At 23.7% G+C, this 18,266-nt stretch overlaps 3 protein-coding genes across 6 annotated transcripts; all 3 read left to right on the top strand.

The window, feature by feature from the left end:
- Window positions 1-307: 307 nt before the first annotated feature.
- On the top strand, window positions 308-1,531 carry LOC127113045 (EPIDERMAL PATTERNING FACTOR-like protein 6). The gene is made up of 3 exons (XM_051046456.1): window positions 308-500; window positions 620-660; window positions 1,051-1,531. Exons 1-3 carry the CDS (start codon window positions 398-400, stop codon window positions 1,273-1,275), a joined length of 369 nt encoding a protein of 122 aa, XP_050902413.1. The 5' UTR covers window positions 308-397; the 3' UTR covers window positions 1,276-1,531.
- A 2,127-nt stretch (window positions 1,532-3,658) lies between these two features.
- LOC127113046 (EPIDERMAL PATTERNING FACTOR-like protein 6) lies at window positions 3,659-4,792 on the top strand. Its single transcript, XM_051046457.1, has 3 exons — window positions 3,659-3,863; window positions 3,983-4,023; window positions 4,414-4,792. The coding sequence occupies exons 1-3, from the start codon at window positions 3,761-3,763 to the stop codon at window positions 4,636-4,638; spliced, it is 369 nt and encodes a 122-aa protein (XP_050902414.1). The 5' UTR covers window positions 3,659-3,760; the 3' UTR covers window positions 4,639-4,792.
- Window positions 4,793-10,167: 5,375 nt separating this feature from the next.
- Window positions 10,168-17,927, top strand: LOC127113043 (EPIDERMAL PATTERNING FACTOR-like protein 6). 4 transcript variants are annotated; one of them, XM_051046452.1, is made up of 4 exons: window positions 10,168-10,322; window positions 10,442-10,482; window positions 14,219-14,289; window positions 17,518-17,927. In XM_051046452.1, exons 1-4 carry the CDS (start codon window positions 10,220-10,222, stop codon window positions 17,669-17,671), a joined length of 369 nt encoding a protein of 122 aa, XP_050902409.1. In that variant the 5' UTR covers window positions 10,168-10,219; the 3' UTR covers window positions 17,672-17,927. The 4 variants fall into 4 exon arrangements, with proteins under 4 accessions (XP_050902409.1, XP_050902411.1, XP_050902410.1 ...); XM_051046454.1 differs by lacking the exons at window positions 10,168-10,322; window positions 10,442-10,482 and adding exons at window positions 13,497-13,669; window positions 13,789-13,829; XM_051046453.1 differs by lacking the exons at window positions 10,168-10,322; window positions 10,442-10,482; window positions 14,219-14,289 and adding exons at window positions 13,497-13,669; window positions 17,016-17,056 and having other exon boundaries at window positions 17,447-17,927.
- Window positions 17,928-18,266: the final 339 nt, after the last annotated feature.

The raw sequence follows: 18,266 nt of genomic DNA, 5'->3' as shown, positions 1-18,266 counted from the left end.
AATTTCATATAAATTATATTTTATTAATGAAAAGGAATAAATTCTAATAAATATAAGTAAGGAAAAATCATTTAAAATTTAAAAATTAGAATCAATAATATCTTTATCAAATAACAATTATAAAGTTTCCTACAAATAATAAAAGGTATTATACAAAATAAAAAGGACGACCTAAAAGTAAGAAAATCCTAAAAATTACTATATAAGATTATACAATATATATATATATATATATATATATATATATATATATATATATATATATATATATATATATATATATATATATATAGAGAGAGAGAGAGAGAGAGAGAGAGAGAGAGATAGTGATTCATCCTTCTCAACATTAAGATAAGATAGTTTTTATTGTTATATAGAGAAAGAGATATTTTTCATTATGTTTTTGAGAAAAACACAACTTTGTCATTTCACATTTTTCATACTCTCAATTTTCATAATAACTTTTAGCAGTACTATTGCTTCATCCATTACATGTAGAGGTATCAATTCTTTGACATTTATTATCCAATTCTCATACCATATAATTTATTTTTTAAATAAAAATTGTTTTATGTTATATTTTCAATTAAATAACAGCCCATCATTGTGTTTATTACAGACAGTAGTAGGTGTGAAATTTTACCTGATTCTAACAGTCAGGTATAGAGACTAGTTTTTTTTATTCAACATATATGTGACATATTGAAGTTTAATATTTTTTCCACCACATTTTCTTTTTTTCACTTATTAGGTGTAAGATTTATAATTTCATTTTTTATAGCTAAGTTTCTTAGATCTATCTCGCAACTATTTCAAATGATAAAGTTTGAAACCTAAATATATGCAAATTGTATGTTTCTTACTTGTAATATTATTTGGGTTTCTTAAATCTCAAAATAAATTACTACAGTTCCCTTATGAATTCACCTCCTTCATGAATAAAAATTTAGGTCGTTCCATATATATATTTTTTTGTAAAATAAAAATGATCATTGTCTTTCAATTATTTATCTATAAATTAAGGTTAACTATGATACTTTTGGTCAACAGGTTAAGGAAATTCAACAAGGAATTGTGTCTCACAAAAAATCAGATGCGTCAAAGGTATTGTCGTCAAGGAGGTTTCTTACCCCGATTGGATCACATGCTCCAACTTGCGTAAACAGTTGTGAAACTTGCACTCCCTGCACACCAGTTCTTGTTCCAGGCCCCCCACCAGAATCAGAGGTGTGGAAGTGTAAATGCAAGGATAAGTTATACGATCCAATTGGTTAATATTTATTGATCTTTATGTTTTAAGTAATTTGATCAATTTACGATTAATAATTGAGACTCCTCTCTATGATAAGTAGAGTCTTCTTTTCAGTTATATTTATGGGTTCTCCATGCTTATGAATGTTGGGTTTATGGGTTTTGAGTTTATTTTACACATTGAGCCTTTTCCCTCTTTTGTTGCAAAGAGTTAAATAAATTTGGGGAAAGAAATTGTGTAATGAGTTGAATATTAGTTATTTTACAATTTAAGTTTTTATTTTATTTGTTATAATAATGTGTATATTTAATTTGTTTTTAATGATTAATTAAGTTTGCTAATCATAAAAAGATACAAAAGTTACAAGTAGTACCAAAATTAGTCTACACCACGTAAAGAAAAAAGGTTGGTATTATAAAGTTTAATAATATCAATGAAATTTAAAGACAAAACTTTTTCACCTTTATCAAAAAAGAATATATTTAATTTATATATATTTTTTTACATTAAATAATTATTTTTTATATTAGTAAAAGTTTATTTCACAACAAGAAAAAAAAGGCCCATATAATAGTTTATTTCAAAGAAGTAAAATATTTAAATTGAAAAAATTTATTTATTTAAAAAATTTATTTCCCAAATTTTATTTTTACAAATAATTTATTATGTCAAAGAAAAATTTAATTAATTGGATAAATGTAGTTTACAAAATTAAATAAAGAAATGTTGATAACATAAAAGCCCAAAAATTAGTATAAAAAAATTCACCTACATACAAACTTTATTTTACAAATTTACTATATCTCTAATATTTTTGTTAAGCTTAAATAAGTCCTTTTCTTTGCTAAAAACATAGATAAAATAAATATAATCAATTTAATAAAGGATATAAGGAAAGCGAGAATCGACACAAAGATTCATACCCTATATCTATACCACTCCCAATAAATATAATCAAGTAATTCATCAATTCGAGCTACTGGTAATTGGAAATATGCTCATTATATCAAAATGTTGGGTGAGTATAGTCAATCTTTTGAGAAATTCATCCACAACTAAGCTAAATTAAAGATAAAATTAAAGGGAACCTTCATAATATTACTCTTTTACAAAGAGGATAAATATTTTCACAAATACGAGTGAAATATCTTTCAATTTAAGGATGTAATACTTTGCCAAAATATTCACATGTTTCTAATAATAATTTTGTAGAAGATGTCTTTAAGATTCTATATTAAATTAAAGCCACTTAAATGGTAAGCGCATTGTACTATTAATAGTATTTTTTGATATGCGATATATTTGTACATATTATCGGATAATTGGGATGATTAATGGTAATGGAGCATATATTTATATCTCACTTGTAGTTGAATGATCATATTTCATATCAAAACTCGTATGATCTCTTAGTATTAGCAAGTCTGTCTAAAAGGTTTCATAATGTTATCCTTCTTATGTATCAAAAAATATATTCATGTAGTTTGTTATATTTTAAAATTAGGATATAATATTAAATAACTAGAATGAGTAACTAATATGCAATCATTAAAAAGCTTGAAAAAAAACATTCAACTTTTAAAAAAAACGACCTCGATCAAATCATATATTGTTTAACGCATTACAGATGGTTGATTTCCTAACAAATTATTATCCAATAACAATTATTCTTTAACTTCAAGATTTCTGCCAAAAATTGATGCTCTATATCCAAATCAATGTTTGTCTTACTTATATACAAAATTAATCACCGGTCACTCTTCTTTAAAACAAATTCGTTCTTAGAAAATGATGCTTATGTTTTTCCATTAGAACCATCCAAATAATAACATATTTGAATTTTTATAAAATATTAAATAATTACAATAGAGTAAAAGGAAGAAATCAATTTAAAGTAAGATAAAGAAAAGTTATTCAACATACAAATTAAGAATTAGAAGTAATAATATGTCCATAAAATAATTTTGTAAGATTTTATTACAATTACTAGCAATTCTTGTACCATGAAAATCCAAAATTAGAACAAAACTCAAAATGAAAAGTTCGTACGTAATTTCATATAAATTATATTTTATTAATGAAAAGGAATAAATTCTAATAAATATAAGTAAGGAAAAATCATTTAAAATTTAAAAATTAGAATCAATAATATCTTTATCAAATAACAATTATAAAGTTTCCTACAAATAATAAAAGGTATTATACAAAATAAAAAGGACGACCTAAAAGTAAGAAAATCCTAAAAATTACTATATAAGATTATACAATATATATATATATATATATATATATAATATATATATATATATATATATATATATATATTATAATATATATTATATATATATATATATATATATATATATATATATATATATATATATATATAGAGAGAGAGAGAGAGAGAGAGAGAGAGAGAGAGAGAGAGAGAGAGATAGTGATTCATCCTTCTCAACATTAAGATAAGATAGTTTTTATTTTTATATAGAGAAAGAGATAATTTTCATTATGTTTTTGAGAAAAACACAACTTTGTCATTTCACATTTTTCATACTCTCAATTTTCATAATAACTTTTAGCAGTACTATTGCTTCATCCATTACATGTAGAGGTATCAATTCTTTGACATTTATTATCCAATTCTCATACCATATAATTTATTTTTTAAATAAAAATTGTTTTATGTTATATTTTCAATTAAATAACAGCCCATCATTGTGTTTATTACAGACAGTAGTAGGTGTGCAATTTTACCTGATTCTAACAGTCAGGTATAGAGACTAGTTTTTTTTATTCAACATATATGTGACATATTGAAGTTTAATATTTTTTCCACCACATTTTCTTTTTTTCACTTATTAGGTGTAAGATTTATAATTTCATTTTTTATAGCTAAGTTTCTTAGATCTATCTCGCAACTATTTCAAATGATAAAGTTTGAAACCTAAATATATGCAAATTGTATGTTTCTTACTTGTAATATTATTTGGTTTTCTTAAATCTCAAAATAAATTACTGCAGTTCCCTTATGAATTCACCTCCTTCATGAATAAAAATTTAGGTCTTTCCATATATATATTTTTTTGTAAAATAAAAATGATTATTGTCTTTCAATTATTTATATATAAATTAAGATTAACTATGATATTTTTGGTCAACAGGTTAAGGAAATTCAACAAGGAATTGTGTCTCACAAAAAATCAGATGCGTCAAAGGTATTGTTGTCAAGGAGGTTTCTTACCTCGATTGGATCACATGCTCCAACTTGCGTAAACAGTTGTGAAACTTGCACTCCCTGCACACCAGTTCTTGTTCCAGGGCCCCCACCAGAATCAGAGGTGTGGAAGTGTAAATGCAAGGATAAGCTATATGATCCAATTGGTTAATATTTTTTTATCTTTATGTTTTAAGTAATTTTATCAATTTACGATTAATAATTGAGACTCCTCTCTATGATAAGTAGAGTCTTCTTTTCAGTTATATTTATGGGTTCTCCATGCTTATGAATGTTTGGTTTATGGGTTTTGAGTTTATTTTACACATTGAGCCTTTTCCCTCTTTTGTTGCAAAGAGTTAAATAAATTTGGGGAAAGAAATTGTGTAATGAGTTGAATATTAGTTATTTTACAATTTAAGTTTTTATTTTATTTGTTATAATAATGTGTATATTTAATTTGTATTTAATGATTAGTTAAGCTTGTTAGTCATAAAAAGATACAAAAGTTACAAGTAGTACCGAAATTAGTCTAAACCACCTAAAGAAAAAAGGTTGGTATTATAGAGTTTAATAATATCAATGGAATTTAAAGACAAAACTTTTTCACCTTTATCAAAAAAGAATATATTTAATTTATATATAATTTTTTACATTAAATAATTATTTTTGATATTAGTAAAAGTTTATTTCACAACAAGAAAAAAAAGGCCCATATAATAGTTTATTTCAAAAAAGTAAAATATTTAAAATTAAAAAAATTATTTATTTAAAAAATATATTTCCCAAATTTTATTTTTACAAATAATTTGTTATGTCAAAGAAAAATTTAATTAATTGGATAAATGTATTTTACAAAATTAAATAAAAAAATGTTGATAACATAAAAGCCCAAAAATTAGGACAAAAAAGTTCACCTAAATACAAACTTTATTTTACAAATTTACTATATCTCTAATATTTTTGTTGAGCTTAAATAAGTCCTTTTCTTTTCTAAAAACATAGATAAAATAAATATAATCAAATTAATAAAGGATATAAGGAAAGCGAGAATCGACACAAAGATTCATACCTGATATCTATACCACTCCCAATAAATATAATCAAGTAATTCATCAATTCGAGCTACTGGTAATTGGAAAATATGCTCATTATATCGAAATGTTGGTTGAGTATAGTCAATCTTTTGAGAAATTCATCCACAACTAAGCTAAATTAAAGATAAAATTAAAGGGAACCTTCATAATATTACTCTTTTACAAAGAGGATAAATATTTTCACAAATACGAGTGAAATATCTTTCAATTTAAGAATGTAATACTTTGCCAAAATATTCACATGGTTTCTAATAATAATTTTGTAGAAGATGTCTTTAAGATTCTATATTAACTTAAAGCCACTTAAATGGTAAGCGCATTGTACTATTAATAGTATTTTTTGATATGCGATATATTTGTACATATTATCGGATAATTGGGATAATTAATGGTAATGGAGCATATATTTATATCTCACTTGTAGTTGAATGATCATATTTCATATCAAAACTCGTATGATCTCTTAGTATTAGCAAGTCTGTATAAAAGGTTTCATAATGTTATCCTTCTTATGTATCAAAAAATATATTCACGTAGTTTGTTATATTTTAAAATTAGAATATAATATTAAATAACTAGAATGAGTAACTAATATGCAATCATTAAAAAGCTTCAAAAAAAACATTCAACTTTGAAAAAAAAACTACCTCGATCAAATCATATATTGTTTAACGCATCATAGATGGTTTATTTCCTAACAAATTATTATCCCATAACAATTATTTTTTAACTTTAAGATTTCTGCCAAAAATTGATGCTCTTTATCCAAATCCATGTTTGTCTTACTTATCAAGAAAATTAATCACCGGTCACTCTTCTTTAAAACAAATTCGTTCTTAGAAAATGATGCTTATGTTTTTCCATTAGAACCATCCAAATAATAACATATATGAATTTTTATAAAATATGAAATAATTACAAAAGAGTAAAAGGAAGGAATCAATTTAAAGTAAGATAAAGAAAAGTTATTCAATATACAAATTAAGAATTAGAAGTAATAATATGTCCATAAAATAATTTTGTAAGATTTTATTACAATTACTAGCAATTCTTGTACCATGGAAATCCAAAATTAGAACAAAACTCAGAATGAAAAGTTCGTAACTAATTTCATATAAATTATATTTTATTAAGAAAAAGGAATAAATTATAATAAATATAATTAATGGAATATCATTTAAAATTTAAAAATTAGAATCAATAATATCTTTATCAAATAACAATTATAAAGTTTCCTATAAATAATAAAAGGTATTATACAAATTAAAAAGGTCGACTTAAAAGTAAGAAAATCCTAAAAATTACTATATAAGATTATACAATATATATATAAATATATATAGAGAGAGATATAGTGATTCATCCTTCTCAACATTAAGATAAGATATTTTTTATTTTTATATAGAGAAAGAGATATTTTTCATTATGTTTTTGAGAAAAACACAACTTTGTCATTTCACATTTTTCGTACTCTCAATTTTTATAATAACTTTTAGCAGTACTATTGCTTCATCCATTACATGTAGAGGTATCAATTCTTTGACATTTATTATCCAATTCTCATACCATATAATTTATTTTTTAAATAAAAATTGTTTTATGTTATATTTTCAATTAAATAACAGCCCATCATTGTGTTTATTACAGACAGTAGTAGGTGTGCAATTTTACCTGATTCTAACAGTCAGGTAAAGAGACTAGTTTTTTTTATTCAACATATATGTGACATATTGAAGTTTAATATTTTTTCCACCACATTTTCTTTTTTTCACTTATTAGGTGTAAGATTTATAATTTCATTTTTTATAGCTAAGTTTCTTAGATCTATCTCGCAACTATTTCAAATGATAGAGTTTGAAACTTAAATATATGCAAATTGTATGTTTCTTACTTGTAATATTATTTGGTTTTCTTAAATCTCAAAATAAATTACTGCAGTTCCCTTATGAATTCACCTCCTTCATGAATAAAAATTTAGGTCTTTCCATATATATATTCTTTGTAAAATAAAAATGATCATTGTCTTTCAATTACTTATATATAAATTAAGATTAACTATGATATTTTTGGTCAACAGGTTAAGGAAATTCAACAAGGAATTGTGTCTCACAAAAAATCAGATGCGTCAAAGATATTGTCGTCAAGGAGGTTTCTTACCCCGATTGGATCACGTGCTCCAACTTGCGTAAACAGTTGTGAAACTTGCACTCCCTGCACACCAGTTCTTGTTCCAGGCCCCCCACCAGAATCAGAGGTGTGGAAGTGTAAATGCAAGGATAAGCTATACGATCCAATTGGTTAATATTTTTTGATCTTTATGTTTTAAGTAATTTTATCAATTTACGATTAATAATTGAGACTCCTCTCTATGATAAGTAGAGTCTTCTTTTCAGTTATATTTATGGGTTCTCCATGCTTATGAATGTTTGGTTTATGGGTTTTGAGTTTATTTTACATATTGAGCCTTTTCCCTCTTTTGTTGCAAAGAGTTAAATAAATTTGGGGAAAGAAATTGTGTAATGAGTTGAATATTAGTTATTTTACAATTTAAGTTTTTATTTTATTTGTTATAATAATGTGTATATTTAATTTGTATTTAATGATTAAATAAGTTTGTTAATCATAAAAAGATACAAAAGTTACAAGTAGTACCGAAATTAGTCTAAACCACCTAAAGAAAAAAGGTTGGTATTATAGAGTTTAATAATATCAATGGAATTTAAAGACAAAACTTTTTCACCTTTATCAAAAAAGAATATATTTAATTTATATATATAATTTTTTACATTAAATAATTATTTTTGATATTAGTAAAAGTTTATTTCACAACAAGAAAAAAAAGGCCCATATAATAGTTTATTTCAAAAAAGTAAAATATTTAATATTAAAAAAATTATTTATTTAAAAAATATATTTCCCAAATTTTATTTTTACAAATGATTTATTATGTCAAAGAAAAATTTAATTAATTGGATAAATGTATTTTACAAAATTAAATAAAAAAATGTTGATAACATAAAAGCCCAAAAATTTGTACAAAAAAGTTCACCTAAATACAAACTTTATTTTACAAATTTACTATATCTCTAATATTTTTGTTAAGCTTAAATAAGTCCTTTTCTTTGCTAAAAACATAGATAAAAAATAAATATAATCAATTTAATAAAGGATATAAGGAAAGCGAGAATCGACACAAAGATTCATACCTGATATCTATACCACTCCCAATAAATATAATCAAGTAATTCATCAATTCGATCTACTGGTAATTGGAAAATATGCTCATTATATCAAAATGTTGGTTGAGTATAGTCAATCTTTTGAGAAATTCATCCACAACTAAGCTAAATTAAAGATAAAATTAAAGGGAACCTTCATAATATTACTCTTTTACAAAGAGGATAAATATTTTCACAAATACGAGTGAAATATCTTTCAATTTAAGAATGTAATACTTTGCCAAAATATTCACATGGTTTCTAATAATAATTTTGTAGAAGATGTCTTTAAGATTCTATATTAACTTAAAGCCACTTAAATGGTAAGCGCATTGTACTATTAATAGTATTTTTTGATATGCGATATATTTGTACATATTATTGGATAATATGGGATGATTAATGGTAATGGAGCATATATTTATATCTCACTTGTAGTTGAATGATCATATTTCATATCAAAACTCGTATGATCTCTTAGTATTAGCAAGTCTGTATAAAAGGTTTCATAATGTTATCCTTCTTATGTATCAAAAAATATATTCACGTAGTTTGTTATATTTTAAAATTAGAATATAATATTAAATAACTAGAATGAGTAACTAATATGCAATCATTAAAAAGCTTCAAAAAAAACATTCAACTTTGAAAAAAAACGACCTCGATCAAATCATATATTGTTTAACGCATCATAGATGGTTTATTTCCTAACAAATTTTTATCCCATAACAATTATTTTTTAACTTCAAGATTTCTGCCAAAAATTGATGCTCTTTATCCAAATCCATGTTTGTCTTACTTATCAACAAAATTAATCACCGGTCACTCTTCTTTAAAACAAATTCGTTCTTAGAAAATGATGCTTATGTTTTTCCATTAGAACCATCCAAATAATAACATATTTGAATTTTTATAAAATATGAAATAATTACAAAAGAGTAAAAGGAAGAAATCAATTTAAAGTAAGATAAAGAAAAGTTATTCAATATACATATTAAGAATTAGAAGTAATAATATGTCCATAAAATAATTTTGTAAGATTTTATTACAATTACTAGCAATTCTTGTACCATGGAAATCCAAAATTAGAACAAAACTCAGAATGAAAAGTTCGTAACTAATTTCATATAAATTATATTTTATTAATGAAAAGGAATAAATTATAATAAATATAATTAATGGAAAGTCATTTAAAATTTAAAAATTAGAATCAATAATATCTTTATCAAATAACAATTATAAAGTTTCCTATAAATAATAAAAGGTATTATACAAATTAAAAAGGTCGACTTAAAAGTAAGAAAATCATAAAAATTACTATATAAGATTATACAATATATATATATAAATATATAGAGAGAGATGTAGTGATTCATCCTTCTCAACATTAAGATAAGATAGTTTTTATTGTTATATAGAGAAAGAGATATTTTTCATTATGTTTTTGAGAAAAACACAACTTTGTCATTTCACATTTTTCATACTCTCAATTTTCATAATAACTTTTAGCAGTACTATTGCTTCATCCATTACATGTAGAGGTATCAATTCTTTGACATTTATTATCCAATTCTCATACCATATAATTTATTTTTTAAATAAAAATTGTTTTATGTTATATTTTCAATTAAATAACAGCCCATCATTGTGTTTATTACAGACAGTAGTAGGTGTGAAATTTTACCTGATTCTAACAGTCAGGTAAAGAGACTAGTTTTTTTTATTCAACATATATGTGACATATTGAAGTTTAATATTTTTTCCACCACATTTTCTTTTTTTCACTTATTAGGTGTAAGATTTATAATTTCATTTTTTATAGCTAAGTTTCTTAGATCTATCTCGCAACTATTTTAAATGATAAAGTTTGAAACCTAAATATATGCAAATTGTATGTTTCTTACTTGTAATATTATTTGGGTTTCTTAAATCTCAAAATAAATTACTACAGTTCCCTTATGAATTCACCTCCTTCATGAATAAAAATTTAGGTCGTTCCATATATATATTTTTTTGTAAAATAAAAATGATCATTGTCTTTCAATTATTTATCTATAAATTAAGGTTAACTATGATACTTTTGGTCAACAGGTTAAGGAAATTCAACAAGGAATTGTGTCTCACAAAAAATCAGATGCGTCAAAGGTATTGTCGTCAAGGAGGTTTCTTACCCCGATTGGATCACATGCTCCAACTTGCGTAAACAGTTGTGAAACTTGCACTCCCTGCACACCAGTTCTTGTTCCAGGCCCCCCACCAGAATCAGAGGTGTGGAAGTGTAAATGCAAGGATAAGCTATACGATCCAATTGGTTAATATTTATTGATCTTTATGTTTTAAGTAATTTGATCAATTTACGATTAATAATTGAGACTCCTCTCTATGATAAGTAGAGTCTTCTTTTCAGTTATATTTATGGGTTCTCCATGCTTATGAATGTTGGGTTTATGGGTTTTGAGTTTATTTTACACATTGAGCCTTTTCCCTCTTTTGTTGCAAAGAGTTAAATAAATTTGGGGAAAGAAATTGTGTAATGAGTTGAATATTAGTTATTTTACAATTTAAGTTTTTATTTTATTTGTTATAATAATGTGTATATTTAATTTGTTTTAATGATTAATTAAGTTTGCTAATCATAAAAAGATACAAAAGTTACAAGTAGTACCAAAATTAGTCTAAACCACCTAAAGAAAAAAGGTTGGTATTATAAAGTTTAATAATATCAATGAAATTTAAAGACAAAACTTTTTCACCTTTATCAAAAAAGAATATATTTAATTTATATATATTTTTTTACATTAAATAATTATTTTTATATTAGTAAAAGTTTATTTCACAACAAGAAAAAAAAGGCCCATATAATAGTTTATTTCAAAAAAGTAAAATATTTAAATTGAAAAAATTTATTTATTTAAAAAATTATTTCCCAAATTTTATTTTTACAAATAATTTATTATGTCAAAGAAAAATTTAATTAATTGGATAAATGTATTTTACAAAATTAAATAAAGAAATGTTGATAACATAAAAGCCCAAAAATTAGTATAAAAAAATTCACCTACATACAAACTTTATTTTACAAATTTACTATATCTCTAATATTTTTGTTAAGCTTAAATAAGTCCTTTTCTTTGCTAAAAACATAGATAAAATAAATATAATCAATTTAATAAAGGATATAAGGAAAGCGAGAATCGACACAAAGATTCATACCTATATCTATACCACTCCCAATAAATATAATCAAGTAATTCATCAATTCGAGCTACTGGTAATTGGAAATATGCTCATTATATCAAAATGTTGGGTGAGTATAGTCAATCTTTTGAGAAATTCATCCACAACTAAGCTAAATTAAAGATAAAATTAAAGGGAACCTTCATAATATTACTCTTTTACAAAGAGGATAAATATTTTCACAAATACGAGTGAAATATCTTTCAATTTAAGGATGTAATACTTTGCCAAAATATTCACATTGTTTCTAATAATAATTTTGTAGAAGATGTCTTTAAGATTCTATATTAAATTAAAGCCACTTAAATGGTAAGCGCATTGTACTATTAATAGTATTTTTTGATATGCGATATATTTGTACATATTATCGGATAATTGGGATGATTAATGGTAATGGAGCATATATTTATATCTCACTTGTAGTTGAATGATCATATTTCATATCAAAACTCGTATGATCTCTTAGTATTAGCAAGTCTGTCTAAAAGGTTTCATAATGTTATCCTTCTTATGTATCAAAAAATATATTCACGTAGTTTGTTATATTTTAAAATTAGGATATAATATTAAATAACTAGAATGAGTAACTAATATGCAATCATTAAAAAGCTTGAAAAAAAACATTCAACTTTTAAAAAAAACGACCTCGATCAAATCATATATTGTTTAACGCATTACAGATGGTTGATTTCCTAACAAATTATTATCCATAACAATTATTCTTTAACTTCAAGATTTCTGCCAAAAATTGATGCTCTATATCCAAATCAATGTTTGTCTTACTTATATACAAAATTAATCACCGGTCACTCTTCTTTAAAACAAATTCGTTCTTAGAAAATGATGCTTATGTTTTTCCATTAGAACCATCCAAATAATAACATATTTGAATTTTTATAAAATATTAAATAATTACAAAAGAGTAAAAGGAAGAAATCAATTTAAAGTAAGATAAAGAAAAGTTATTCAATATACAAATTAAGAATTAGAAGTAATAATATGTCCATAAAATAATTTTGTAAGATTTTATTACAATTACTAGCAATTCTTGTACCATGAAAATCCAAAATTAGAACAAAACTCAAAATGAAAAGTTCGTACGTAATTTCATATAAATTATATTTTATTAATGAAAAGGAATAAATTCTAATAAATATAAGTAAGGAAAAATCATTTAAAATTTAAAAATTAGAATCAATAATATCTTTATCAAATAACAATTATAAAGTTTCCTACAAATAATAAAAGGTATTATACAAAATAAAAAGGACGACCTAAAAGTAAGAAAATCCTAAAAATTACTATATAAGATTATACAATATATATATATATATATATATATATATATATATATATATATATATATATATATATATATATATATATATATATATATATATATATATATATATATATATATATATATATATATATATATATATATAGAGAGAGAGAGAGAGAGAGAGAGAGAGAGATAGTGATTCATCCTTCTCAACATTAAGATAAGATAGTTTTTATTTTTATATAGAGAAAGAGATAATTTTCATTATGTTTTTGAGAAAAACACAACTTTGTCATTTCACATTTTTCATACTCTCAATTTTCATAATAACTTTTAGCAGTACTATTGCTTCATCCATTACATGTAGAGGTATCAATTCTTTGACATTTATTATCCAATTCTCATACCATATAATTTATTTTTTAAATAAAAATTGTTTTATGTTATATTTTCAATTAAATAACAGCCCATCATTGTGTTTATTACAGACAGTAGTAGGTGTGCAATTTTACCTGATTCTAACAGTCAGGTATAGAGACTAGTTTTTTTTATTCAACATATATGTGACATATTGAAGTTTAATATTTTTTCCACCACATTTTCTTTTTTTCACTTATTAGGTGTAAGATTTATAATTTCATTTTTTATAGCTAAGTTTCTTAGATCTATCTCGCAACTATTTCAAATGATAAAGTTTGAAACCTAAATATATGCAAATTGTATGTTTCTTACTTGTAATATTATTTGGTTTTCTTAAATCTCAAAATAAATTACTGCAGTTCCCTTATGAATTCACCTCCTTCATGAATAAAAATTTAGGTCTTTCCATATATATATTTTTTGTAAAATAAAAATGATCATTGTCTTTCAATTATTTATATATAAATTAAGATTAACTATGATATTTTTGGTCAACAGGTTAAGGAAATTCAACAAGGAATTGTGTCTCACAAAAAATCAGATGCGTCAAAGGTATTGTCGTCAAGGAGGTTTCTTACCCCGATTGGATCACATGCTCCAACTTGCGTAAACAGTTGTGAAACTTGCACTCCCTGCACACCAGTTCTTGTTCCAGGGCCCCCACCAGAATCAGAGGTGTGGAAGTGTAAATGCAAGGATAAGCTATACGATCCAATTGGTTAATATTTTTTTATCTTTATGTTTTAAGTAATTTTATCAATTTACGATTAATAATTGAGACTCCTCTCTATGATAAGTAGAGTCTTCTTTTCAGTTATATTTATGGGTTCTCCATGCTTATGAATGTTTGGTTTATGGGTTTTGAGTTTATTTTACACATTGAGCCTTTTCCCTCTTTTGTTGCAAAGAGTTAAATAAATTTGGGGAAAGAAATTGTGTAATGAGTTGAATATTAGTTATTTTACAATTTAAGTTTTTATTTTATTTGTTATAATAATGTGTATATTTAATTTGTATTTAATGATTAGTTAAGTTTGTTAGTCATAAAAAGATACAAAAGTTACAAGTAGTACCGAAATTAGTCTAAACCACCTAAAGAAAAAAGGTTGGTATTATAGAGTTTAATAATATCAATGGAATTTAAAGACAAAACTTTTTCACCTTTATCAAAAAAGAATATATTTAATTTATATATAATTTTTTACATTAAATAATTATTTTTGATATTAGTAAAAGTTTATTTCACAACAAGAAAAAAAAGGCCCATATAATAGTTTATTTCAAAAAAGTAAAATATTTAAAATTAAAAAAATTATTTATTTAAAAAATATATTTCCCAAATTTTATTTTTACAAATAATTTATTATGTCAAAGAAAAATTTAATTAATTGGATAAATGTATTTTACAAAATTAAATAAAAAAATGTTGATAACATAAAAGCCCAAAAATTAGTACAAAAAAGTTCACCTAAATACAAACTTTATTTTACAAATTTACTATATCTCTAATATTTTTGTTAAGCTTAAATAAGTCCTTTTCTTTTCTAAAAACATAGATAAAATAAATATAATCAAATTAATAAAGGATATAAGGAAAGCGAGAATCGACACAAAGATTCATACCTGATATCTATACCACTCCCAATAAATATAATCAAGTAATTCATCAATTCGAGCTACTGGTAATTGGAAAATATGCTCATTATATCAAAATGTTGGTTGAGTATAGTCAATCTTTTGAGAAATTCATCCACAACTAAGCTAAATTAAAGATAAAATTAAAGGGAACCTTCATAATATTACTCTTTTACAAAGAGGATAAATATTTTCACAAATACGAGTGAAATATCTTTCAATTTAAGAATGTAATACTTTGCCAAAATATTCACATGGTTTCTAATAATAATTTTGTAGAAGATGTCTTTAAGATTCTATATTAACTTAAAGCCACTTAAATGGTAAGCGCATTGTACTATTAATAGTATTTTTTGATATGCGATATATTTGTACATATTATCGGATAATTGGGATGATTAATGGTAATGGAGCATATATTTATATCTCACTTGTAGTTGAATGATCATATTTCATATCAAAACTCGTATGATCTCTTAGTATTAGCAAGTCTGTATAAAAGGTTTCATAATGTTATCCTTCTTATGTATCAAAAAATATATTCACGTAGTTTGTTATATTTTAAAATTAGAATATAATATTAAATAACTAGAATGAGTAACTAATATGCAATCATTAAAAAGCTTCAAAAAAAACATTCAACTTTGAAAAAAAAACGACCTCGATCAAATCATATATTGTTTAACGCATCATAGATGGTTTATTTCCTAACAAATTATTATCCCATAACAATTATTTTTTAACTTCAAGATTTCTGCCAAAAATTGATGCTCTTTATCCAAATCCATGTTTGTCTTACTTATCAACAAAATTAATCACCGGTCACTCTTCTTTAAAACAAATTCGTTCTTAGAAAATGATGCTTATGTTTTTCCATTAGAACCATCCAAATAATAACATATATGAATTTTTATAAAATATGAAATAATTACAAAAGAGTAAAAGGAAGGAATCAATTTAAAGTAAGATAAAGAAAAGTTATTCAATATACAAATTAAGAATTAGAAGTAATAATATGTCCATAAAATAATTTTGTAAGATTTTATTACAATTACTAGCAATTCTTGTACCATGGAAATCCAAAATTAGAACAAAACTCAGAATGAAAAGTTCGTAACTAATTTCATATAAATTATATTTTATTAAGAAAAAGGAATAAATTATAATAAATATAATTAATGGAATATCATTTAAAATTTAAAAATTAGAATCAATAATATCTTTATCAAATAACAATTATAAAGTTTCCTATAAATAATAAAAGGTATTATACAAATTAAAAAGGTCGACTTAAAAGTAAGAAAATCCTAAAAATTACTATATAAGATTATACAATATATATATAAATATATATAGAGAGAGATATAGTGATTCATCCTTCTCAACATTAAGATAAGATATTTTTTATTTTTATATAGAGAAAGAGATATTTTTCATTATGTTTTTGAGAAAAACACAACTTTGTCATTTCACATTTTTCGTACTCTCAATTTTTATAATAACTTTTAGCAGTACTATTGCTTCATCCATTACATGTAGAGGTATCAATTCTTTGACATTTATTATCCAATTCTCATACCATATAATTTATTTTTTAAATAAAAATTGTTTTATGTTATATTTTCAATTAAATAACAGCCCATCATTGTGTTTATTACAGACAGTAGTAGGTGTGCAATTTTACCTGATTCTAACAGTCAGGTAAAGAGACTAGTTTTTTTTATTCAACATATATGTGACATATTGAAGTTTAATATTTTTTCCACCACATTTTCTTTTTTTCACTTATTAGGTGTAAGATTTATAATTTCATTTTTTATAGCTAAGTTTCTTAGATCTATCTCGCAACTATTTCAAATGATAGAGTTTGAAACTTAAATATATGCAAATTGTATGTTTCTTACTTGTAATATTATTTGGTTTTCTTAAATCTCAAAATAAATTACTGCAGTTCCCTTATGAATTCACCTCCTTCATGAATAAAAATTTAGGTCTTTCCATATATATATTTCTTTGTAAAATAAAAATGATCATTGTCTTTCAATTACTTATATATAAATTAAGATTAACTATGATATTTTTGGTCAACAGGTTAAGGAAATTCAACAAGGAATTGTGTCTCACAAAAAATCAGATGCGTCAAAGATATTGTCGTCAAGGAGGTTTCTTACCCCGATTGGATCACATGCTCCAACTTGCGTAAACAGTTGTGAAACTTGCACTCCCTGCACACCAGTTCTTGTTCCAGGCCCCCCACCAGAATCAGAGGTGTGGAAGTGTAAATGCAAGGATAAGCTATACGATCCAATTGGTTAATATTTTTTGATCTTTATGTTTTAAGTAATTTTATCAATTTACGATTAATAATTGAGACTCCTCTCTATGATAAGTAGAGTCTTCTTTTCAGTTATATTTATGGGTTCTCCATGCTTATGAATGTTTGGTTTATGGGTTTTGAGTTTATTTTACACATTGAGCCTTTTCCCTCTTTTGTTGCAAAGAGTTAAATAAATTTGGGGAAAGAAATTGTGTAATGAGTTGAATATTAGTTATTTTACAATTTAAGTTTTTATTTTATTTGTTATAATAATGTGTATATTTAATTTGTATTTAATGATTAAATAAGTTTGTTAATCATAAAAAGATACAAAAGTTACAAGTAGTACCGAAATTAGTCTAAACCACCTAAAGAAAAAAGGTTGGTATTATAGAGTTTAATAATATCAATGGAATTTAAAGACAAAACTTTTTCACCTTTATCAAAAAAGAATATATTTAATTTATATATATAATTTTTTACATTAAATAATTATTTTTGATATTAGTAAAAGTTTATTTCACAACAAGAAAAAAAAGGCCCATATAATAGTTTATTTCAAAAAAGTAAAATATTTAATATTAAAAAAATTAT

The sequence above is a fragment of the Lathyrus oleraceus genome, unplaced genomic scaffold (genome assembly GCF_024323335.1).
Source record: "Lathyrus oleraceus cultivar Zhongwan6 unplaced genomic scaffold, CAAS_Psat_ZW6_1.0 chrUn0258, whole genome shotgun sequence".
Lineage (NCBI taxonomy): Eukaryota > Viridiplantae > Streptophyta > Magnoliopsida > Fabales > Fabaceae > Lathyrus > Lathyrus oleraceus.
The sequence above is the reverse complement of the archived record's forward strand: the minus strand, read 5'-3'. Positions and strand labels throughout refer to the sequence as shown.

What these genes read in the sequence shown, in the direction of transcription:
- LOC127113045 (XM_051046456.1), top strand. Translation starts at nt 398, where the DNA reads ATGTTTTTGAGAAAAACACAACTTTGTCATTTCACATTTTTCATACTC. An exon ending in TTCATCCATTACATGTAGAG is followed by an intron (nt 501 to 619) that starts GTATCAATTCTT and finishes TGTTTATTACAG; the next exon opens with ACAGTAGTAGGTGTGAAATT. An exon ending in TACCTGATTCTAACAGTCAG is followed by an intron (nt 661 to 1,050) that starts GTATAGAGACTA and finishes TTTGGTCAACAG; the next exon opens with GTTAAGGAAATTCAACAAGG.
- LOC127113046 (XM_051046457.1), top strand. Translation starts at nt 3,761, where the DNA reads ATGTTTTTGAGAAAAACACAACTTTGTCATTTCACATTTTTCATACTC. An exon ending in TTCATCCATTACATGTAGAG is followed by an intron (nt 3,864 to 3,982) that starts GTATCAATTCTT and finishes TGTTTATTACAG; the next exon opens with ACAGTAGTAGGTGTGCAATT. An exon ending in TACCTGATTCTAACAGTCAG is followed by an intron (nt 4,024 to 4,413) that starts GTATAGAGACTA and finishes TTTGGTCAACAG; the next exon opens with GTTAAGGAAATTCAACAAGG.
- LOC127113043 (XM_051046452.1), top strand. Translation starts at nt 10,220, where the DNA reads ATGTTTTTGAGAAAAACACAACTTTGTCATTTCACATTTTTCATACTC. An exon ending in TTCATCCATTACATGTAGAG is followed by an intron (nt 10,323 to 10,441) that starts GTATCAATTCTT and finishes TGTTTATTACAG; the next exon opens with ACAGTAGTAGGTGTGAAATT. An exon ending in AAGGTATTGTCGTCAAGGAG is followed by an intron (nt 14,290 to 17,517) that starts GTTTCTTACCCC and finishes GTCGTCAAGGAG; the next exon opens with GTTTCTTACCCCGATTGGAT.